The sequence below is a fragment of the Callorhinus ursinus genome, unplaced genomic scaffold (assembly GCF_003265705.2).
Source record: "Callorhinus ursinus isolate GAN/ISIS: 27379988/994484 unplaced genomic scaffold, GSC_fseal_2.0 scaffold45, whole genome shotgun sequence".
Taxonomy (NCBI): Eukaryota; Metazoa; Chordata; class Mammalia; order Carnivora; family Otariidae; genus Callorhinus; species Callorhinus ursinus.
The window spans coordinates 5,112,192-5,137,526 of NW_027397107.1; the positions used below are offsets into that span (position 1 = coordinate 5,112,192).

Consider the following 25,335-nt stretch of genomic DNA (forward strand, 5'->3'; position numbering starts at 1 on the left):
GGCGGAGCGGGCGCCGGGAGCGGGGCCGGCGCGGCCGTGGCCTCGGCGCTTCCCCGCCCGCCGGCCCCCGCCGCAGCCCGCGGAGGCGGGAGGGTCGCGGGGCCGGGTGCGCGGGGAGAGGGCAGGGGCCGGGCGGGGCGCGGCGGGCGGTGGCGCGAGGGCGGCCTGAGGGGGAGGGCGAGCGGAGCCCCGGGAGGAAATCACAAACAGCTCGGAGGCGGGCGGTGCGGCTTCTCGTGGCTCCGCACATCCTCCGCCAGCCGGCCCTTCTGGACGGCGGGCCGAGGAGGGCCGCGGGGCCCGGGGTGGGGTGGGGTGGGGTGGGGTGGGGTGGGGTGGGGGTGGGGGTGGGGGTGGGGAGTCCCGTGCACCGTAAGCCCGGGGCCGGCGCGGGCCGAGGCGGGCTGGCGGGGAGGGACGGGGGGGGGGGGCCGGGAGGGCATTGCGTGCCGAGCGAGGCTTTCGTCTCGCCGCGGAGGTGCCTTCTCGGGCCGCTTTACCGTGCTCAGCCCGGAGATTTAACGAGCACTGGCAAGGTGCACAGCGTCGCCGGTGACGGAGGAGGGTCCAGGAGCAGTGAGTAAGGCGCGAGCCGGGACAAACACCCGGAGGTTGGGAAACTGTTGAGTGAGGCAGTGGAGGATGGAGAGCCAAGAGGAGTGTCGGCGCAGGGCTGCGGGGAGGAGAGTCAGCGGGAGCGGGCCAGGCCTTGAGGCTCCCTAATGCTGACCTTGAAGGACCGTCGCGAGCCCGGGGGAGGATATGCAGATGCTGGGCAGGGGGCAGGCCTGAAGGGGAGCTGCGAGCGGAGTTGCACGCTGCGGGGCCCCGCTCACTCAAGCTGCAGACACGTTATCTTTCTTGGCCAAGTACAGTGTTTGGGAAGACGTCTTGAATCTGTTGCCAGAACTTTTTAATTGGAAGATTTTCATATAAAACCTTTCCCCCCTCTCTCTCTTCCTTTCTTCTTTCCTTCCTTTCTCTCTCTCTCTCTCCCCCCTTCTTCCCTCCTAGGTCTCTCCCCTCCTTTTCTTCTTTTCCTGTCTTTAGATGTATATTTAAAATTGGGAGACCTGGTAGCAGTCATCCTGAATTCCCATATGACAGCTTTTGGCTGGAGCTGGGTGGTGGTTGCCCCCTCAGTTGGAGCGTGGATTCTCTAGTTGGCCACAGTTCACACCACACCCTGTCGTGAGCTCCCACACCGAAGCTAGGTGTCATTTGCCGTTTATCATATTTTTGATGTCTTCTTTTAATGAAGTAAATGGGAAATGAAATATTTCTTACATACGTATATTTTTATGCTAAGAAAAATATAGAGAGATAAAGAAGGCTGAGGATTTCTTTTATTTATTTATTTTTAAGATTTTATTTATTTATTTGAGAGAGAAAGAGGGAGAGCACAGAGGGAGAAGCAGACTCCCCACTCAGCAGAGAGCCTGCCATGGGGCTCAGTCCCAGCACCCGAGATCATGACCTGAGCCAAAGGCAGATGCTTAACCTACTGAGCCACCCAGGCGCCCCAAGGCTGAGGATTTCAATAAATTTTTTTCCTCATGCCCTGAATAGCTTCACTCATTTATTTATCAGCCTGGTGTCCACAGGCATATACATGTGTGATCTTGGTTAGATTCAGGGATGAGCATGATGAGCTCAAAGCACATTGGGAATGGTTGGGTGAAAGCTGAGAATTAATGCTGGGGCATGGGTTGTTATTTGTTGTTTAGATAAAGTGTGTGTACAAATACAGGCACTCTGTCTGTCTATATACCTAGAGTTAATCCAGTCTCACCCAATTCATAAGCCCTCTTTAAAGCATCCCTGATAAAGCCGTTGAGTAATGTATAGGCTGTTTTAAGGCAAAATTTTTTCGCAGATCCTCTGAGATTATTTAAACGAGTTTGGTTATGTTACTTAAATATGCTCAGACATCCACTGTACATAAAGTCCTTTGATCATAGCTGTGTTACAACCATAACTAAAAGACATGCACAAAATGAATTCACTCAGCCTTAAAAAATGCAGTAAATTCAAATTCACATCATTAATTTGTTATGACATATGCTATTTTGCTGAACTCAATTGAAAATCTCAGTACGGATATGGTGCTAACCCCTATAGTTCAGGTTTTCTTGAGTTTCGCAAGGCTGATCAGGTATGCCCCATGGGGTAACTCAATTCAGCCACCACTTTTCTGTGTTCTAATTACTACAAAATTATGATGTCACTTTGCCCTTCCCCTGGTACAGGACATCATTTACGTGTTAATTCCTCCTGTGTTCTTTCTGTGCTACCAATTGCAGGTAAAGTAATACTACTTTGGTCCACTGTGTTTATATTTTGTAATGTATTTTTAATTTTATTTTTGAAAGTAATCTCTACGTCCACCTGGGTCTTGAACTCACGACCCCGAGATCAAGAGTTGCACGCTCTTCTGACTGAGCCGGCCGGGCACCCCAGGGTCCAATGTATCTATAAACACAAAGGCAAATGAGAACACTGCATTTGCCGAGTTGTATTTGCTTATTTAAAAACTTTAAGGATTTGGGGCACCCGGGTGGCTCAGTCAGTTAAGCGGCTGCCTTTGGCTCAGGTCATGTGGGATCGAGCCCCGCATCAGGCTCCCTGCTCAGCGGGGAGCCTGCTTCTCCCTCTCCCACTCTCCCTACTTGTGTTCCCTCTCTCACTGTCTCTCTCTGTCAAATAAATAAATAAAATCTTAAAAAAAAATAAAAATTTTAAGGATTATTTTCATAATGAAATTTACAAAACTGAACACTTCTCATAGAGAACTCTTAGATTCCCAGGCATATGTCTGTAAACGTCCAAGCGTCCAAAGATCCCAGATGGAGAAGAATCTGTCCAGCTCATTATATTTACTTATTTTTTATTAATTAATTAATTATGAGAGCCAGGGGAGAGGGAGAGAGAGAATCCTAAGCAGGCTCTGCGCCCAGTGTGGAGTCAGTCTCACAACCCTGAGATCATGACCTGAGTTGAAATCAAGAGTTAGATGCTTAAGCACTGAGCCACCCAGGCACCTCCAGCTAGTTCATTATTGGTCACTGGACGGCAGATATACTGACTTTCCATTATCAGCCCGTGACAGACATCGATAATCAATCTAGATATTCTTTCCTCTCTGAGCCTGTGCTGGGCTCCAAGGCGTTCTCTACATAATCAGAGCCAGTCTTTAGAGTTCGAGTTAAATCCTCTTTGCCTGGTAGGTGGGATAGACTAGATTATGTGGGATTTTTCCCTCTAGCTTCAGGGTTCAGCCTCATTAGGAAGCAGTGGGAATATTTTGAGAAGAGAATGCTAGCGGGGTTACTTAATGGTGTACCTGGGATGGTACGAAGGGTGAAAAAGTAGAGGCAGGCGTGCCTGGAAAGAGGCTGTTCCTTTGTTCATTCCTTCATTTGTCAGTCCTGGAGTACCCACTGTGGTTAATGGGGTCTGTGGGGGGGGGGAGGTGAAGTCATGGTGTCTTGCTTCAGAGGTCTTAGTAATTTGTTCATCCAATACTTACTGAGTCCCCAGTGTGTGCCAGAGGTTTAGGATGGACATTGGGGATTATAATAGTGAGCAGGCAAAACACAGTCTCCTTGTGGATTTTAGGATTTAATGGAGAAGATATTCTTTTGACAGGTTAAGGACACATTTTAATGAATATTACAAAAGGGGAAGCATGTAGCTCTGGAAATGAATGGTAGGGAGTCCTCACGTCTTCTAGTGGCCTAAAGGATTAGTGGGGGTAGGGAAGCCCTTTGAGGGTATGAGGTTCAGCAAAGGGACAAAGAGGGTGATCTGAGTTGAGGCAGTTCGCAGGGATCAGACTGTAGAGACAGGAGATTTGGGACTTGATCCTAAGGACAGTGGAGAGTCATGAAGGGGTTGAAGTAGGGGAGATTTGCATTTTAAAAGGATGCCTGTAGCTCCAGAGTGGTGGACAGAGCTGAGGGGAAGGTGGCAGAGAAGCCTGAGGGGGGAGGGAGGCCGAGATAGTGGTTCAGGAGATGTGGTGATCGCCTTGACACCGGGTGGTAGCAGGTCAATACGTAGGAGCTAGAAATGACCAGACTTGGCGAATGCGTGTTGCCTGGCTTTCAGACTTGAGCCATTCAAGTATCCTCCATTAAGAGGGGGAGCACTGGTGGGAGCAGCGGCGGGGGGCGGGGAGCAGATGCCTCAGTGTCAGGAGACTGCAGGGCACTGAGGTAGAGGTGGTCCAGCAGGCCATTGTTTATATGGCCCTGAAGCCATATAAGGATCTCCAAATAAGGAGGCAAGTCTAGACTAGTGATAGAAATGTGAGAACCTTTGGTGTATAGTTGTGCTGCCTAAGAAGAATTCCTAGAACACATCTTGCAAATTGGTGACCTGAATTCTAATTGGGTCCTTGTGGGGGTGTAGGGTGCGTGTGTACCTGGATGCTTTTTTTTTTTTTTTTTTTTAATTAGGACCAACAGTGAATATTGGGATTTTATACTAAAGTTTGGATTCTGGCTTCTTTTGAAAAATGAAATCATCTAACAACACCCACTACATTTCTGCATGACAGCAGTTGCCGGGAGCTCCCATAGTGGCTTCCCCCATTGGAAAGTGCATATATGTGTTCAGTTTGCCACAGTCCCGACCACTGCTCCCTGTGGTGTTCCTCACAATGATTCCAGCTACTTCACTTCTCTTCTGCACTTGGCACCTGCAGACCTTTGAGTTTTTGAGCCCTGCTATAGAGTGAAATGTGGAGAGACCAAGAGAAGCCCAGGGAGCCCCACCAGGTAAAGGGGAGGTGGAGGAAGGGAGCCAGCAAAAAAGACCAAAGAGCAACCAGAGAGGGAAAGGAGAGCATGTCAAGCAGCCGAGCCCAGTGCTGTTGACTCAGTCTGACATGATAAGGACGTGTCCTTTGGTTTAGTCAAGTGGAGGCCATTGGTATTCTGGGTGAGAGCCCCTGTGTTCACAGTGAGGTGGTTGGAATGGAGGTTGTGAGGTGTCCAGGACCAAACGGAAGGAAAGAGAGACTGGATCGGGAGCTTGTTCCAGAAGTTCAACTTTGAAGGACAACTTGTAGTTTTCAGAAACCACGGGGGTAAACACAGCACATCAGCCTGGAGTATTAATTTAGCTTGAATATTTGGGGAGAATCATTTTTATATTAAAACAAACAGATATTAGATGTGTTCTGTAGCAGTGAGGAGAGGAGAGAGGAGAAAAGAGGGGCGCCTGGGTGGCTCAGTCGGTTGAGCGTCTGCCTTTGGCTCAGGTCATGATCTCGGGGTCCTGGGATCGAGCCCCGCATCGGGCTCCCTGCTCCGCGGGAAGCGTGCTTCTCCCTCTCCCACTCCCCCTGCTTGTGTTCCCTCTCTCGCTGTGTCTCTCTCTATCAAATAAATAAATAAAATATTAAAAAAAAAAAGCTGACACACAGGGGCTCCTGGTGGCTCAGTCGTTAAGCGTCTGCCTTCGGCTCAGGTCATGATCTCGGGGTCCTGGGATCGAGTCCCACGTTGGGCTCCTTGTTCAGCTGGGAGCCTGCTTCTCCCTCTGCCCCTCCCCCTGCTTGTGTGCTCTCTCTCTCTCTCTCTCTCTCTCTGACAAATAAAGTCTTGAGAGAGAGAGAGAGGAGAAAAGACTAGACATACTGGATTTGGGCTAAATAGTGAGTGCAGTCTCTTTGCCAGGTCCTGTGCTGACTCCTTTACATTCATTATCTCCTGTGGTTTTTCGCAATGACCCTAGGGAATGTGTATCTAGGTTATTCTTCATTTTGCAGATGAGCAAACTGAGGCTTGAGAGGTGCAGTTGCATGGCTGATTAGCGGCAGAGCTGGGGTTTGAATGTGGCTGTCCCCTTGAATGTCTCTGTGCCCCACTGCCTTAATCGCCCCCCCGCCCCCCAAGGATAGCTGCTTCTACCAGCAGCATCTGTTGAAAACACTTTCCTCATTGAATTGCTATGGTACTTTTGTCAAAAATCCACTGGCCAGATACTGTGTGGGTCTGTTTTTGGACTCTCTCTTCTGTTTTATTGATCCCTACATCTCTCTGACAGTAGCACATGCTTGGATTATTGTAGCTTTATAGTAAGTCTGGAAACAAGGTAACAGCCTTCCAACTTTGCTCTTTTTAGTTTTTTATTTTACTTATTTATTTATTTTTAAAGATTTTATTTATTTGACAGAGACACAGAGAGGGAACACAAGCAGGGGGAGTGGGAGAGGGACAAGCAGGCTCCCCGCTGAGCAGGGAGCCCGAAGCGGGGCTCGATCCCAAGACCCTGGGATCATGACCTGAGCCGAAGGCAGACACTTAACGACTGAGCCACCCAGGCGCCCCAACTTTGCTCCTTTTAAAAATTGCTTTGACTATTGTAGGTTAGTCTTTTGCAGATCTGTAAATTTTAGGATTATCTTGTCAGTTTCTATAAAAAGGTCTGCTGAGATTTTTGTTTGGGATTGGCTGCTGTGAGACTTTTTAAAAAGGGAATTAGTGAGGCGTGGCTCTCATTTCATATAGACATTGAAGGACGTTCCCCTAAAGTGTGTGGCTGCAAGCTGGAGGTTGCTAACTTAAGTTTCAAGGTGAGGCATGTAGGGAAAAGGAGTGGAGGAGCCAGGAATGAGTAAGTAGTAGCTGATCTCAGGCCGTGGTGGAGGAACAGTAGGGCGCAGTGAGGTCTTGGACAAATGATGCCTCAAGCCCTGTGCAGGGGGACAGCTGCTTCTCAGTTCCACGCATTGTTGCCTTATCTTTCTGTCAAGAGAAGTTGGAGATCCAGGTTTTTATACAGTCTTCCAATTCAAAATGGAAGTGTAAAGCATTGAGTGGGTCAGTATCATGTGGGTCAAACAGAATTCTCTAAACGTGGCCCCTGACCTGCCAACCTGTGACCTCCGCCTTTGGCTACTCATTCTTCGGTGCCCATTTTCATCCTCAGGAAGCATGACGGCGTTGAAGACAGTCTCTAAAGTTCTTTCTAGTTCCTCGATTCTAGATTTCAAAAGAGGAATATATCCCGGTTACTCAGGGGTTTAGGAGGTAGCTGAGAATATCAACAATGATGATGATACTTTGAGAAGTTGTGCAGAGCTTTCCATTTTACACCCCACTGTCATATCTGTTCTCTCTTTTAATCCTTACGTTGTCTTTGTGAAGTAGATGGCAGAATAATTTCCCCAACCGCGTGGGAGCTTCAAGGCACACAGTCAGGTCTTCCAGTTCCGAATGCAGTCCTCTTTCCCCCATAACCCAGCAGTCTCTGAAGACTCTAGAACAGGCACTTTGGGAGGGAGAGCAGGTATGGGAGGTTGTGGGAGGGCCTTGGGCTCAGGTGAAGGCAGGTGTCTAGCTAGATTTAGAAACTTAGCTTGGTTGAAGTGTCAAGGCTTTTGGGAACAAGTTCAAGCCTTTGTGGGAATGCTCTGAAGGCAGGAACCTTGGCATGTATTCATCTTAGCAAGGCAGTGCCTGGCACAGTACCTAACACACACAGTTAAAAGTTTTTGTATAAGTGAATAAATGGATGGATTGATGGAAGAAGGAATCAAAGGCTTGAGATCAAGGGGGCCAAGAATTTTGTCTAGAGAATTTCAAGGACGGAGAGTCAAATGCTTCTGGTAAGTGCTTTGAAAATGTTAAGATCAAACACTGAGACTTTATTGTTATAATTCAGCTGATAGATGGAAAAGGCTAACTATGTCCTCCTCATATTTGACTCTTGGATCTGGGTTCTGATGAATAGATTATAGCTGCCTCCCAGTGCAGTGTGTTTGGGAAATCAAATACTGCGGGTACAAGGAAGTTAAGGCCGCCAAGGGGTTTTGTATGCCTTTAAAACTTCCAGCCAGATGTAGGCTCTTATCTTTTGGAGATGCATATTGAAATATGGAATGATACAATGTCTGGATTTCTTTCAGTGGGGTGCCATGGGTAGTCAGGGGGTAAAGATGAGTCAAGACTGGACATAAGATCATCGTGGAAGCTGGAAGCTATTAGATGGGGTTTCATTGTATTCATCTTTATTTTGTATATATTTGAAATTTTTTATAATAAATATAAAGACTGAACAAAACCGGAGAGCTTCATAGGCCCAGCAATGCTTTTGATCAACCAAACTTCATTTTTCTCTGAGCTTGTAAATAGTATGATCTTTGAGAGAGAAGTGGGGGTGGGCGTGCCTGGGTGGCTCAGTCGGTTAAGCCTCTGCCTTTGGCTCAGGTCATGATCCTGGGGTCCTGGGATCGAGCCCCATGTTGGGTTCCCTGCTCAGCGGGGGGTCTGCTTCTCCCTCTCCCTCTGCCCCTCCTCCCTCCCTGCTTGTGTTCCCTCTCTCAAATAAATAAATAAATCCTAAAAAAGAGAGAGAGAGAAATGGAGCAAAGAAAAGGACCATGGCAGATATAAGAGTGTGTGTGTGTGTGTGTGTGTGTGTGTGTGTGTGTGTGTGTGTGTTTAAGAGAGGGAAGGGGTGGGGAGAGGGAGAGGGAGAGTCTTAAGCAGGCTCCGTGCCCAGTGTGGAGATGATCTGACAACCCTGAGATTAGAACCTGAGCCAAAACCAGGAGTCAAATACTTAACCACCTGAGGCACCCAGGCACCCAAGAATGTGGGTTTTGAGGTAGCCATAGCTTGGCCTCCTCTAGCTGTGTGACCTTGGGCAAATATTGAGCTTCCTTAAGTCTGGGTCTCTAGGTCTGTAAAAGCAGGATGATATGGTCTCCCTTGATGGTTGTGGAGAGGGTTAGCGATGAATTGGGCAAAGCGCCTGAGGACAGTATCTGGCTCATCTTAGGGGCTTCTATCTGGTAGCTTTTTATTACTGTTAGACAAAAGATCAAATGATGAAAGCCTTCAGGGTTCCCATTGCCTCTTTCTTCCCCACGTGAATTATAAGTGCCAAGGGTTATATAACCACAGAGGTAATTTATTGTTTGAGAAACAGAACTCTTAAAGACCAAATTGGACCACTTTGGGGTTTATAAGAACTGTAACCAGTTTATTGCCTTTTGAAAAACGAAGCAAGGAAGAACTTCCAGAAGAAAGGCATATGAAAGCAGTGGCATGCCATTTGATACCTATTGAGTTGGCCTCCTCCTTTGCCCCAATTAAGGATGATATTCAGTGTTAGTGAGCTTTCTTGTGAAACTGTTTTCTCATACATACTTCGTATGTATACCCGCTGGGACTGCATTTTGACGTTATGTATTGAGAGCCGTCGAAAGGCCCGCGCACAGAGACTCAGGAATCACTCTTTGGAATGTGTTCTTAGGAAATATAGCCATTAAAGATGATTAATATCCTAGGAAAGAGTTAAGATGTAAGCACGCAGGATCATACCTGAGTTATGACTACTGCCATGCGGGTATTACACACACACACACAGGTGAGCGGAGACTGGACAGGAGAAGGGAGAACAGTTAATGTGTTAGGGACCTAGAGAATGGCTTTATTTTCCTTTAAGAGACTCTTTTATTGCTGTTAGAGGTTGTGCCCGCCTACACACACACAAAGACCTTGCAAAGACCTCGCTATCATGGCGCATGGGACATTTGGAACATGGGTAGATTCTTTCCAAAAATAGACTAGTCAAAATTCAGAAGGCACTGGAAACCTGAAGGTTTTAGGTAGAAAAGAAACTGAAACCAAGACTTTCACTCTTGAACCTTTCTGCTACAAAATACCCGCACTTCAATGCTTCCCTCAGATCTTTGCTGTCATCTCTCAACCATCTTGAAATCTCTTTGTTTCCAGGTCCAATTTCAGAAGCTTCAGCAACTGCGCCTCACGCAGTATCATGGCGGGTCCTTACCGAACGTGAGCCAGCTGCGGAGCAGCGCAGCAGAGTTCCAGGTACCTCCAGATACTTCCTTCCTCCAGTCTGAATCGAGTATAAAAAGATAGGCGGCGATTGTCCTTAGAAAGATTGGATCTTGAAGGATAAACTGGGCCTAGATACAGTTCAGTGTTCTTCTGGGAAGCCCGTCATTCTTTTTCCTAGTTTCTATAGCCTGACATAGTATTACCTCATGGGCTGGCTAAGGCGGCACTGTCCAAGAGAAATATACTGTGAGTCACATATGTAATCCAGACTTCTCTAGCAGCCACATCAAAGACAAAGAAACAGGTGCGATTAATTTTAATATTATTTAAATAAATTATTATTTAACCCCGTAGATCCAAAATATTATCATTTCAATGTATAATAAGTATAACAAACACAAATGAGATATTTCACATTCTTTTTAAAATTTGTACTAAGTCTGAAATCTGGTGCATATTGTACACGTACGCACGTCTCCCTTGAGACTAGCCAATTTTCCTGCCTTCATGTGGTTGGTTTCTACCATATTGGACAGTGCAGATCTAAGGCCCAGATAGGGTCTCTTGCATTTACATTAGTGCAGTGTCACACGGTGCCTTAATCATTCATAGCATTGAAGAACTTTGTTCAAAAATAACGTGGAATCGATATTTCAGACAATGGTATAGGATACTGTTGTTAAGATCCGAAGTAGACATCCGAGTCTGAAAAATTAGGAGCCTGTCATAGTTCTAATTAAACAATTTAAGATTTGGTGTCAAAGTTGGGAACTTCAAGACAAGGTGTAAGTTGATTTATTTGGATGCCTGTCCATTTTAAAAGCACTATCTTCTTTCTTTGCTGTGAAAGCTGGGTGTATTTGTTTGATGATGGTCCTATAAGGCAAAAGTATTATTTAAAATAGAGACTTCTGTTTGAGAGTGCTAACAGGGGCTCTTAAATATAACGGTTATTAGAAAAAGCACAGTGTGAACACACTTGTACCCTGTCATACTGGGTCTTAATTTCCTACATTGGTGTTGGAATCTCACTATCCTGCCGCCTATATCAGAGGCCTACCTCGGTAGACCAGATGATCTTCTGCATTGGCCTCTTGGATCATTCAGTATCCAGATAAAGCAGGTCTCTGCTTTATGCTGGATTACATGCTTCTGAAATCAGAGCACTACCAAGGTGTGCTGTGTTTGAGATCCTGATTTTGTGGTACTTGGTAGTCAACTTTAGAGGAATATAGATAGAACTTACTATCCTGCCCCTGTCCTGTTGCAGCGGGAGGTGGGATGAACTAACAGCTCTTGGCCTTCCCGGGATTCTTTCTTTGAATATGTTGGGTTTTTTTTAATTTTTTTTAAAGATTTTATTTATTTACTTGACAGAGACATAGAGAGAGAGAGAGAGAGAGAGAGAGAGAGAGCACAGATAGGTAGAGCAGCTGGCAGAGGGAGAGGGAGAAGCAGGCTTCCCGCAGAGCAGGGAGCCCGACGTGGGGCTCGATCCCAAGATCCCGGGATCATGACCCGAGCTGAAAGCAGACGCTTAACCGACTGAGCCACCCAGGCGCCCCTCCCCCTTGTCTTTTAAAGCCACCACTCATTGGATCAAGGGCCCACTCTAATCCACTACGACCTCATCTTAAGTTAATTACCTCTGTCAAGATTTTGTTTCTAAATAAGATCACATTCACAGGTACTGGGGGCTAGGATTCGAGCATATCTTTTCAGGGGAACATGATTCAACTCACTGCATTGCATTTATCTGTAGTTCATTCTTTTTTATTGCTGAGTAATGTTCCATTATATGGGGGTACTGTAATTTCTCTATCCATTCATCAGTTGATGGACATTTGGATCATTTCCAGGCTTTGGCAATTGTGAATAAAGATACTCCCATATAGTTTTTTTTTTTAAAGATTTTATTTATTTATTTATTTGAGAGAGAGACACAGTGAGAGAGGGAACACGAGCAGGGGGGTGGGAGAGGGAGAAGCAGGCTTCCCGCGGAGCAGGGAGTCTGATGTGGGGCTCGATCCCAGAACCCTGAGATCATGACCTGAGCCGAAGGCAGACGCTTAATTGACTGAGCCTCCCAGGCGCGCACATACAGTTTTTATGTAAATACTTAATAGAGAAATGGCTGGATTATACAGCCCGCGTGTATCTTTAACTTTATAAGAAACTGCCAGGCTGTTTTTTACAATGTGTCTGTACTGTTTCACTTTCCCATCAGCAGTATAGAGAGTTGCAGTGATTCTACACTCCTCTCCAGTATTTCAGGGTGGTTTTTTTTTTTTTTAATTTTGGCAAAAAACACAACATAATATTTACCATCTTAACCATTTTTAAGTGTATGGTTCAGTGCTGTTAAGTATGTTCACATTGTTGTGCAACTTTTTCATCTTACAAAATTGAAACTCTGTACCCATTAGACAACAGCTGATTCCCTCTTCCTCCTTCGCCCCAGGACCACAATTGTACTTTCTGGCTCTATGAATTTGACTGCTCTAGGCACTTCGTGCAAGTGGAATCCTACAGTATTGTCTTCTTGTGACTGGCTCATTTCACTTAGCATGGTGTCCTCAAGGCTCACCCATATTATGGAGTGTGGCAAGATTTCCTTTTTATTTAAGGCAGAAAGTATTCCATTGTATATAGAGACCACATTTTGTTCGTCCTTTCGCCCATTGTGGACACCTGGTCACTTCCACCTCCTGGCTGTTGTGAATAATGCTGCTACGAACGTGGGTGTGAAGATATCTCCTAGAGATCCAGCTCTCCGTTTTTGGGGGTGTATGCTCAGAAGTGGCATCGCTGGGTCATACGGTAATTCTATTTTAAGTATTTCAAGTAATGGCCGTACTGTTTTCTGTTGCGTCTGCACCGATTTCTGCCTCCCACCAGCAGGGCACGAGGGCGCCAGTGTGTCCACAACCTCACCAGCACCTGTCACTTTCTGTGTGTCTCTGTTGGTTTGATAGTAGTTGTCCTGACGGGTGTGAGGCGGTGGTATCTCAGTTTAAAAGATTTTTGTTATTCTAGTGCATGTGTAGTGCTATCTTACTATGTTTTAATTGGCATTTTCCTAATGACTAATGATGTTGAATATCTTCTTGTGTGATTATTTGCCACCCTGATCTCTTCTTTGGTGAGATGTCTGTTCAGAATTTTTGTCCAGTTTTTAAATGAGTTGCTCATTTGCCTGTTATGTGTGAGAGTTCTTCGTATTTTTTTGGATGCCTTTTTTTTCTTCTTCTTCTTTTTTCTTAGAGAGTGAGCATGCATGTGCGTGAGCGGCGCCGTGGTTGTGGGGGAGGGGCAGAGGGAGAGGGAGAGAGAATCTTCTGCAGGCTCCAGCACGGAGCCCGAGGCAGGGCTAGATCTCCTGACCCTGAGATCACGAAATCTGAGCTAAAATCAAGAGTCGGGCGCCCAATGGACTGAGCCACCCAGGTGCCCCAGATGCCATTTCTTTATCAGATATGTATTTTGCAAGATATTTTCTCCCTGTCTGTGGCTTATCTTCTCATTTTCTCAACAAAGTCTTGAAGAGCAGATGTTTTTACTTTCAGTGAAGTTCATAAATTTTGTTGTTTTATGATGTGTGCCTTTCATGTCTTATCTAAGACTTATTTGCTTAAGTCAAGGTCACAAAGATGTTTTTCCTGTGTGTTCTTTGGGAAGTTTTATAGTTTTAGGTTGTACACTTAGAAAATTTCAAGTTAAGTTTTTTTTTATGTAGTGCAAAGTATGGATTGAGGACCACTCTCTTTGCATATGGAGGTTGAATTGTGCCAGCACCATATGTGAGAAGACTTTTCCTGCTTATTGAGTTGCCTTCTCACATTTGTTCAAAGTCATTTGACCATGTATGTGTGGGTCTGTTTCTGGACTCCATCTTCTGTTCCACTGATCTCCACGTCTCTCATTTTGCTAATACCACACTTTTTATCTATCTGCCTATTTATTTATTTTTTAAAGATTTTATTTTTGAGCAATCTCTACACCCAACGTGGGGCTTGAACCCGCAGCCCCGAGATCAAGAGTTGCATGCTCTTCTGACTGAGCCAGCCAGGTGCCCCTAATACCACATGTTTTTAAGAAGTATAATTGACATATAACAGTGTATTAGTTTCAGGCATGGAATATAATGATCCGATATTTGTATGTATTACAAAATGATCACCACAATAAGACTAGTTAATGTCTGTCACCATACCGTTACCGAAAAATTTTTTTTCTTGTAATGAGAAATTTTTAAGATTTACTCTCTTAGCAACCTTCAAATAGGCAATACGGTGTATTAAGTATAGTCACCAGGCTGCACATTATATTCTCATGACTTATTTATTTTATACCTAGAAATTTGTGCCTCTTAACCCCCATAACCCATTTCATCTGCCCCCCCCTTTAAGATTCCATATCTAAGTGAGATCCTACTAATACCAAACTATCTTGAGTGTTGTACCTTTACAGGAAGGCTTGGAATCAGGTAGTGAGAGTCCTCCAACTTTGTTCTTTTTTTTTTTTTTTAAAGATTTTATTTATTTATTCATGAGAGACAGACAGAGAGAGAGAGAGAGAGAGGCAGAGGGAGAAGCAGGCTCCCTAGGAGCAGGGAACCTGATGCGGGACTCGATCCCAGGACCCTGGGATCATGACCTGAGCCGAAGGCAGACGCTTAACCATCTGAGCCACCCAGGCGCCCAACTTTGTTCTTTTTTAAAGTTGTGTGGCTTACTTTAGTTCCTTTACTTATCCATACAGTTGTAGAATCAGCTTGTTGATTTCTACAAAGAAAGCCTGCTGGGATTTTAGGTGGGGTTGCGTGGAATCCGTCGATCGGGTTGGGGAGAATTGACATCTCGACGATAATGAGTCTCCCAGTCCATAAACGTGGTACAGAAGCACAGATTGTGATTCAGGTGAAGTTGCTTGTAATTACTTTTTAAACACAGTCCTCTTTCTCTTATGTTTATAGATCACTTCGGAGTTTACCAAATGCTTTCACATCTTATTATTTTACTGCTCTTTACTACAACATTAGTTTGGTGCCCACAGTAGTGTTTGAATATTGGTTAAAGATCAATTTTCTATCCTAATGGAGGATCTCAAAGCACATTCTTCTCCTCTCACCCATTGGGCACTTGTACAGAGAACAGAGACTTATCAGATGAGTAAGCCCAAAGCGAGCTTTTCAGGCTGCCTTCTGATAATCCTCCATGAGGGGTGGGTCATCAGTCAGGGGCGGCTAGGGTTACAGCCCTCCAGTCTCTAGGCAGGGCCCAGCATGTGTCCACTGAAGGCGGAGAGAGGAAGTGGGATTATCTTCTCTGAAAGCTAGGGCTGTGTCTTTTGGGGGGGGACACGGGGGAGAGTTGACTGTTCTGCAGCGTGTCCCAGCCTGCCTGAGAGCTAAGGCACCTGTTTGTGGTGTGGCAGCTACAGAGAGAGGGACAGACGGCTTCTCTCTGTGTAGGGCTATTTGGGTGTAGTTATAACCCTTCAGAGCCTCCACGAAACCTACCTTGTCCTTTTGAATTCTATCGCTAAATCTAATCACACTTTTTATATTTCTGATTACTACATTTTAACAAAATTGTGTCATCTTGTTTATAACTGAGGGTTTATAAGTTCTGATTTAGGGAACAGTCCAGTAGCTAAAGGGAGAAAGCTGTGTCGCACAGCAGTAAAACAGGGAGGGCCAGGTCCAGGCCAGTGATTTTCTTGGGGCCTGCTGCCAATGTGAGAGCGTATAATGAGGCTCAGAGTTTGCACAGTAAGTATGTGAGAAAACCAGAACTTAAAAATCAAGTCTGGCTCCTAGTTCAATTTTTATGGTTTTCCCTTCAAATTTTTATAAGATTCTTAAAAAAAAAAAAGATTGGCAAAAGATAATCTGAGTCAAATTCCAATAAATGGAAAACATTAGTAGTAATATTAATCTGAAAGTACTATGGATAATAGCTACCATTTATTGAGCAGGTTTCACGATTTGTTGCTTTGTCACTTCAGCACATGAAACTCGAATCATGCCACACAGTTGCCAAATCCACAGAAAACAGGTAACATCCCTGTTCACATTTTGGCTCTTTTCTTTCTCTCTCTTTTTTTTTTTTTTTAAGAGTTTATCCGTTTATTTGAGAGAGAGAGAGAGCACAAGCAGGGGGGAGGAGCAGAGGGAGAGGGAGAAGCAGACTCCCCGCTGAACAAGGAGCCTAATCGTGGGGCTCAGTCCCAGGACCCTGGAATCATGACCTGAGCCAAAGAAGGATGCGTAACCGACTGAGCCACCCAGGCTCCCCTTTGGCTCTTTTCTTTCAGTAGTTTTTGCTGGGACCATAAATATTTTTAACAAAATCAGCATCATATTTACTGCATGTATAATTTCATATCTTATTTTTTCATGTCATAAACATTTTTCCATATGTTTAAATGGTCTTCAAAAGCATAATTTCTGGTGACTTAACAATATCCTGTCACACGGATGTCCCACAGTTTAACTGCCCCCTTATTATTGGACATTTGGGTTGTTTTCACTGTTTATTCATAGGATGTGTGTGTGTGTGTGTGTGTGTGTGTGTGTGTATAAATTGATCGTGCACTAGGCCAAAGAAATTCTCAGGAAATTAAACGAGAAATTGATTTCAAACATAATTTAAAAAATTGTAATCAATAATTTAAAAAAATCCAGCCACTTGATCAAACATTTACATCTTTTAAAAAATTATTGCATATGTTGTCAATGGCAAGTTAGAATATATAGAAGGAAAAAAGATCACACTTGTAATAGCTTAATAATATGTATGTGTATGTGTATAAAACATTTGTTTTACTAAAGAAACTTATAAGAACTGTGTGAAAAAAAATCTATAAAGCCTGAGAGAATATGAAGAGCTAAAAGTTTGCTTTCACTTTGAAAATCTGATGGAAGCTGTGAGTCCTGCCTGAGAAAAATATATATACATGTACACATGCTCTCATTCACTTTCTTTTTTTAAAGATTTTATTTTGTTTTTATTAATTTTTTCACAGATTTATTTATTTATTTTTAGAGACAGAGAGTACAAGTGGGAGAGGGGCAAAGGGAGAGGGAAAGAGAATCTCAAGTAGACTCCCTGCTGAGCATGGAGCCCTTCTCCGGGCTCGATCCCACAACCCTGAGATCATGACCTGAGCCAAAATCAAGGGTTGGCTGCTTAACCGACTGAGCCACCCAGGTGCCCCTCATTCACTTTCTTAAACTTTTTATTAGGGAAAATTTCAAACATGTTACACTCATATTTGCACGTATTTTGATCCCATGTGAAGAATTGTTGGCTTAAGATGATTTACACTTATTTATAAGTTTGTATTAAATATTTTAAAAAATCACTTTCCTTATCTTTCTATGCCTGGTTTTCTGATTCTGTAAAATGCATCCAAAGAAAATTGTGGACAGTGTTTCAGTAACTTGGTACAAGGTTGGAGGGGCAGAAAAGGAGTTATTTAAAATCTTTGCTTTGCTCCCTTAATCCTCAAGCGGCCTTTTAGCAGCTTTTGATACCTCCTCTGTCCTCAAGCCGAAAATCCAGTCCTGTACACATTTTTTTTTAATTATTTATTTTAGAGAGAGAGAAAGAGAAAGAGTGTGTGGGGCGGGGGGGGAGGGGGAGAAGGAGAGGGAGTGAGAATCTCAAGCGGACTCCCCATGAGCTTGAGCACGGAACCTGACGTGGGGCTGGATCCTAGGAGATCCTGACCTGAGCTGAAAACAAGAGTCAGATGCTTAACCCACTGAGCCTCCCAGGCGGCCCCTAGTCCTATACGTGTTACTTGAAAGCCAGATCTTGAGAGCTGCTTCTTTGAATTTCAAAGTAATATTGTAGGTAGCGTATAGGTATCAGCATGCGTGATCTGAAACACCTTCACTTCCTGCGGCCAAAGCTCCTCTCTCAGAGCTCTGCCCAGCTCTTGTCCGCATGGTAGACTGTGAGCGCTTGAGAGGGGGTAGGGGAGGGATGGAGCGTTGAGATCTGCCTGCCCACCCCATGGCGCAAGGAACACTCCCAACCTCAGGAGCTGAATTCCAAGCAGGTGAGAAGCTATGCAATGAAACAAGAGAGAATGATTCTCACTGACTATCCTCCCAGATTGCAGAGGGCGGAAGGATAGGATGAACAACACACTTGGGCACCTGGTAGTCCATTTTCCCGGAAGGAAGGGCTGAGGCTCCTCCCTGCTACCTGGACGGCTCTGGAGGGGCTGCAGACCACCCTCCCACTGAGTCCCCTTAGGCGAAGCACAGAATTCTCTGAACCTTATGATCATAATGACAGTGACTCCTTGTTAAAAGGATTTAATGAATGCAGAATAAAAGCAGAAGGGCTTTGGAAACTGTGATGGCCAAAGCAACCATCAGTTATTAACAGAAATACTGCTTAGAAACACTTTTGAAGTAGGAAGTTTGTATCTACTCATTTTTGTCTGTGCTCTTAAAGATTTTGTTTATTTATTTGTCAGAGAAAGAGCCCAAGCAGGCGAGCGGTAGGCGGAGGGAGAGAGAGAAGCAGGCTTCCCGCTGAGCAGGGAGCCCGATGCGGGGCTCGATCCCAGGACCCTGGGATCATGACCTGAGCCGAAGGCAGACGCTTAACTGACTGAGCCACCCAGGCACCCCAGCAAACTCTTTTTATTTCCTCTCCCTGCACCCACATGACCTATGCTGTCCAGGTATGGTAGTCACTAGCCATATGTGACTATTTACATTTAAACGAATTAAGATGAAATGCAATTCAGAATTCAGTTTCTCTGTCACACAAGCCCCATTTCCTGTGCCCAGTAGCCACATATGGCTGGCAGCTACCATCCTGGGCAGCACTGCTCCAGCCAGGGAGCATTCTCATGCCGAGCTCTGGGCCCCAGTCTCAGCCCCAACTCGCCCAGGCTTCCCCTTCCCATCCTGGCTGGTGCTTGAAGACCATCTTCGCCTCCCTCCTTTTCTTCATCAGCCAGTCAAGAGTCCTGTGTCCTGGCTAGCGTGCTTATTTGGCTAGTAAGAAGAGCATTCTGATTAAATTGCTTACAAAAAATTTTTGCAGAGTGCCTGGTTCACTCTGTCGGTTAAGTGTCTGCCTTCAGCTCAGGTCATGATCCCGGGGTCCTGGGATTGAGCCCCACATCGGGCTCTTTGCTCAGCGGGGAGTCTGCTTCTCCCTCTGCCTCTGCCCCTCCCCCCTGCTCGTGCTCTGTCTCTCTGTCTCAAATAAATAAAAACTTAAAAAAATTTTTTTGCCTCCTCTGTGGCCCATGCGTTTCAAAAGAGGATGCTTGCAAAATCAGATCTCTAGTGGGCAGAATTTCTCGCACTGAAAGGTGGCAGTTAACCTGAAAGCCTGTGTGGAAGGGCTCATCCTTAAGCTATATTGCAAGTGCGTGCACACACACACACACACACACACACACACGAGTAGGTGTGCATGGAAATGAACAGGCTGTCCCAGAGAGGGCTTTGTGTTCTCCTGTTCCCTCTTCTAAGTGAGGAGTTCACTACTCTTCTTTTTTACTTCTCATTAACTGGCCGATAGATAAATCATAAATAAATTCAGCGCATATTTCTTAAGCACCTGCTCTGGTGGCAGAAATCTAACACTTCTGCATAAGGTGTGGGAAACAGAAGCGATTAAGCCAGCCACTCCACAGAAGATGGCGGCCCAGTTCGTCCTCGTGAAACACCACCAGCTTTGTGTCCTCAGGTTTGGTGGCCTGCATCCAGCCATTGCCCCTCACCGAAGGAGGGCTGCTCTGCCTCAAGCCGTGAATGATCGAGGAGTCTTGGAGACTGTCCCCAAATGGTTATGTCTTGAGTCACAGGTGAGAGAGTCTCCACAGAGGCCTCAAAGCTGTCTCTCTTGCATTCCATTGTTCTTCAGACATTCTGTCTCTACCTTCAGCCCCCAGCTCCTATTTCCTGACCGTCCCATATCAGTTCTTTTGTCCCCTGGAGTTTTGGCTGCACTGGCCACAAGTCTCTGCTTCTGCTGGGTGCTCCCGGGGTGGGGGGGGGGGCGGCTCTGGTGTAAGGCGGGGTCTGGTGGGTGTGCAGCGGCCCGGGTGTGAGTCCTGGCTGCACGACTGTTTCGCTCTGTGAGCCTGGGCACCTCTTCAGCCTCTCTCAGCCTGTTTGTTCGTATGTAAAATAAGGACAGTAATAATTACTCATAGGATAAGCAGAGGAAATGGGGGACATGGAGGCACTGACCAAGAGATGTGGGGGCCAGAGCAAGTTCAGGGAGCGAGGATGTGGAGATAACTGATTCCTTCCCAAGCCGCTAACTAACCTCTGTTTATGCGTGCTCATTCGTCACAGCTCGTGGCTTCTGTGGTGTAGTCATCTGCTCAGAAGTTAAAAGTGAGAGGGAATTTTGTTCCCAAGGTCATAAGCCTTAGCCAGCCCTGCTCTTGGGTACAGCATGCTCTCTGCCAGCCATGAAACCCTTTTATCCAAATACTAGTAGATATAATGAGACAGGGCAGTGACCTTCTGCATGAGATTTAGAAGACATTCACACGTTATCTTAGCATGTTTTACGGAAAGATTTTCACTGATTACTAATAGCTATTTTATGTTATGTCTTAGTTTCTTTTTCAGAGAATAACATTTTTCTGACCTTGTCCCTAAATTCTCTTTAGGAGTCCGTACCTCCTAATCCACATGCACTTTGCAACTGAGTTTTTTTTTTTCTTTCTTTTGTATTTTGTTTCTATCTCTGTTTGACTTGCTTACTGGTTTACCTTTGACTTTTGACTTCCAGCAGCATGTTCACCTCTTCTGCTTGAGGAAATAGTGAGATGCACAGAAAGGGGCTTATTTAATAGGTTTGGAATACGCATCTGTCCCCAAATAGGAACTGTGTGACCAAGAGTATGGTAGTCGTATTTTTTTTTTTTAAGTAGGCTCCATGCCCGGTGTGGAGCCCCACGCAGGGCCTGAACTCATAACCCTGAGATCGAGACCTGACCTGAGATCAAGAGTCCAGTGCTCAACTGACTGAGCCACTCAGGTGCCCCAGTAGTCGTATTTTTAATACAGATTTGGGTAGCACTTTTCCCCTTCCTTTTTATCTAATGTGTTGAATAAAAGACTTAGGAAATAAAAGAGAAAAGTAGACAACTCATGAATCTCTAGCAGTCAGGAATAAAGGTCTTTGAAATCATACAGGGGGCAGGAAAACATCGGCCCCACACACCGAATTAGGAACATCTGCATCCATGGGAACTCGAGCATGGGGACTGGAATGATGCCACGTTCATTCTGCCTTTCACGTGCTCCCAATTATTCATGCACTAGAGGGTCAGGGAGAGCATGGGTACTCCAAATAGAGCTTTTGTAGCTGACTTGTATTCCGTTCATTTAAAGTTTCAATGCCAGGAAGGTTGTAAGAGATGGGAACTTCTGCCAAGTCCATCTTTTGGGTGAAACGAATGAAAAGAAGCACCGTGAGGACTAAAGCACCAACGTAAGTGTTGTTTTAAAATTAAAGCTTTAGGGCAATACAGAGGCTGCGAGGTTTGCTGGCTGGAAGGTCAGAATTCAAATCCGGCCTCTGCCACTTCCAGCTCTGTGACCTCTGGCCAATCACTTAACGTCTCCCATTGCCTCAGTTTTCAGCTGTGCAGGGGGCGTGGTAGTCATGCTCAGATCAGAATTTTGTTGTGAGGAGTAAATGAGTTAAGGTATCTTACGCTCTTAGAGCAGCGTCTGGCCCAGGGGAAGCACGGTGGGGGAGTCTCCTCTCTCGGGATTGTCCCCACCCCCGTCCCTGCTGTAGTCCCCTCCGCAGCCGCTCCTGCACCGTGGGCTTGAGGTCTGGCCCTGCCACTTACCAGCTGGCTGTCCTACTCAAGTCTACAAACCTCTAAGAAGGGGTGTGAATAAGGTAAAACAGCACATGGGAGGCACCGAGCCCCGCCCGAGCAGCCGGTGCCACCACGTCCCTGTTGTGACTGCGGTGGCTCTCAGTGGGGGCGGCACCCTCCACTGCAAGTTGTGTCATAGGTTAATTTGTTCTTACTGACAGCTAAAACTTAACAGGTTTAATTTTAACAGGTAAAATGTATTTTTAAAAAATCATGAGAGGGGCTCCTGAATGGCAGAGTCGGTTAAGCGTGGGACTCTTGGTTTTGGCTCAGGTGGTGATCTCGGGCAGGTGGGATCCAGCTGGTAGTCGGCTCGCCCTCTGCGTGGCGTCTGCTTGGGATTTTCTCTCTCCCTCCCCTCCTCCTGTGGACACATATGTGCATGCTCTCTCTCTCTCTAAAATAATTAAATAAATTTTTTAAAAAGATTTTATTTTATTTATTTGACAGAGAGGGACACAGTAAAAGAGGGAACACAGGCAGGGGGAGTGGGAGAGGGAGAGGCAGGCTTCCCGCGGAGCAGGGAGCCCGATGCGGGGCTCGATCCCAGGACCCCGGGATCATGACCTGAGCCGAAGGCAGACGCTTATTGACTGAGCCACCCAGGCGCCCCATAATTAAATAAATCTTAAAAAAGAAAAAGTCAGAGCTAGGACAAGGTTATCCCCACCATAACATTATTGCTGTTCAGTCCTATTTTGGGAAGTGAAGAGCACCTGTAGAAAGCAGGCCTGCGCCCCCAGGGTTGGGCACACCCCGAGGACACCGGTTGGAACACGGGCCCAACATTGGAATGTTCAGTGTCCCATGTGGGGGCAGAAAACATGTTTGAGAATCTCTGGTGGTGGAGTGCTGTGCTTTCTGCCGCAGAGGCCACGACGCACACTCCCACATCCACGCTCCTCCACGTGGCAAACCTCTGCCCCCCCCCCCACTGCTTGCCAGGTGGCAGCCCCCCATGCTGAGCCGTTCTTTCCTGTCCAGACATATGTCCACACAAGGAAGAGGCGTGTTTGACTGCTGAAGTCACTTTTCACTATAGTAAACAGCTACCGTAACTTGCCCTGACTTCTTATTCATTAACTGATATTGGTTGAGTGCCTGTTATGAATGAGATATTATTGGGTTTATGAGGATTACTGAGATAATGTCCATTTAAGAAGCTTATAATTAAGCTTGATGGACGACAGGTCATAGACACAAGAACTGCAGCTGAAAAACCTTTTTCTTCTTCAGCTTCCATTTTTAGACTTTTACATTCAGGAAAAGTAATTCATTGCTTTTGTTTATAGCTTGTTCCATAGTTCTTTGTTGTTCATTATAAAAGTAATACATGCTCATTGTATACAATTTGGAAAATATGTAAAAATTACAAAGGAATAGAAAAAATTATATTTCATCAACAAATATTTCCACTTTAATGTGTTTTTTAAAATTTCCATGCATGGGGCGCCTGGGTGGCTCAGTCGTTAAGCGTCTGTCTTTGGCTCAGGTCATGATCCCAGGGTCCTGGGATCGAGCCCTGCATTGGGCTCCCTGCTCCGCGGGAAGCCTGCCTCTCCCTCTCCCACTCCCCCTGCTTGTGTTCCCTCTCTCGCTGTGTCTCTCCCTGTCAAATAAATAAATAAAATCTTTTTTAAAAAGCTGTTAAAAAAATAAATAAAATTTTCATGCAACTTGTGTATAGGTAATATCACTCTCCAGATTTATGTTATGTCCTGTTGGTTTTATTTTTCATTTCAGCCATTATATAATCATTATTTCCCTATGTTATTAAAATACTTTATAAGTAGAATTTCATTTTTTTAAAGTAAGTTTATTTTTTTGAGAGAGAGAGGGAGAGACATGGGGGGAAGGGGGAGAGGGAGAAAGAGAATCTCAAGCAGACTCCGCACTGAGCACAGAGCCCAACATGGAGCTTGATCTCACAACGCTGAGATCGTGACCTAAGCCGAGATCAAGAGTCAGACACTTAACAAACTGAGCCACCCAGGTGCCTCTATAAGTATAATTTTAATAGCAAAATATTTCATATATGATTTAGAACCACTCCCCCACATGTTGGACGTTTTGGTTGATTCCAGTTTTTCTTTATTAAGAGCAATATAATAATAAACACCTTGGTGTATGAGTCATCTGTATTTCTGATCATAGATTTCCATAGGCAGAATTATCCAGCCAAAGAGTAGAAATATTTGTTGTTTTTTTTTAAGAGTAGAAATATTTGTAAGGTTATTAATACACGTGGCTTCATTGCTTTTCGGCACAGATACTTAACCTAACAGAATTGTTTTGTTTTGCTCTGAATATTTATTACCTGAACTATAAGAGATCCAAAGCCTTTGCACATGTAGCATTCCAAGTGTTGACTATTCAAGAGTGACTCCAAAGTTCATGCATAAAGTCATTTGCATATTTACTGAAGCACAGAATTAATCACATGGGCCTTGCAGCTGCTGTATGTAGTTAGGTCCCTTGGTTGTGAGTGACTAGGGCTGCCGGGCAGTCTCAGGAGTAGCTCTCATACATGGCTGTAGAACTGTGCTTATTTTTTTTATTTTATTTTTTTTAAAGATTTTATTTATTTATTTGACACAGAGAGACACAGCGAGAGAGGGAACACAAGCAGGGGGAGTGGGAGAGGGAGAAGCAGGCTTCCTGCTGAGCAGGGAGCCCGATGCGGGGCTCGATCCCAGGATCCTGGGATCATGACCTGGACCGAAGGCAGATGCTTCACCAACTGAGCCACCCAGGCGCCCCCTGTGCTTATTTTTTTTAATATGGAGAACTTCTGTGAAAACTGAAATGGCTGTTAATTTATGGTGTACAAATATGCAGAGAATATCTGTGTCCGAGAAATGTGACCCAAGAGCAAACCAGGAGTTTGTACAGATGTTTACATATTAACAAGAGTGAAGATTTGCAAAAGTCTCCTGGTTTCTAATTGCTTGGTAGTCTGTGTGAACCTGTCATTTCTGGAAAATAAGTGCAATTTCATTTTTAGTGCCAGCTGAAGAAATTCTTCTCTTCATAATAAATCATGAGATGGTTAATATGTATCTTTATAAGAAAATAGGAAAATAAGTACACAGATGAAATCATTAGACAGTGAGCTGCTAATAGATATTGTGCCCTTACTTGCTTTAATTTTAAAACAGAGTTCTCTGTATTTTGGTGGGAGTGTCTTGTCCTCCAGCTAGGAAAGAGAGTGTGGGGAAAATGATTTCATCAGTGTCTAGGAGTCTGAGAATAAGCGTAGCAGAAGAGACCTCGCTTGGGCCAATCACACATTAATCTGCTTAACCTTGCGCTTCTGAGCGGAACAGCCACCCACCCCGCCCCCCGCCCTCCACGCCACAGCCTACGAGCAGCTCCCCCTCACCCCTTTGTCTGAGCTGTTGCTCCTTGAGCTTGCTTTCTGTCCTTTCAGTGACAGGGAAGTGGTGGTAGCTACGGATGCCTCCTGTCTGGCCCCCAGTAAACTAGCACCCCTGACTCTTCTCCCCATGAGGATCTCAGACACATGCAAAATGGGGCCTCCTCATGGGGTGGGGTTTTTGCACACCTGGACCTCTCAAAGAGTGACTGGCCTCGTGGCCTGCCCATGTTAAAGGTCTAGAAT

The 25,335-nt window shown here is 45.3% G+C and overlaps 1 protein-coding gene across 1 annotated transcript in view; it reads left to right on the plus strand.

The window, feature by feature from the left end:
• CRTC3 (CREB regulated transcription coactivator 3) overlaps nucleotides 1-25,335 on the plus strand; it is a 96,575-nt gene that overhangs the window by 565 nt on the left and 70,675 nt on the right. The window contains exons 2-3 of the mRNA XM_073882125.1: nucleotides 537-576; nucleotides 9,753-9,851. Of these exons, the coding sequence (XP_073738226.1) occupies nucleotides 537-576; nucleotides 9,753-9,851 (139 nt within the window). The remainder of the gene's footprint in view (nucleotides 1-536; nucleotides 577-9,752; nucleotides 9,852-25,335) is intronic.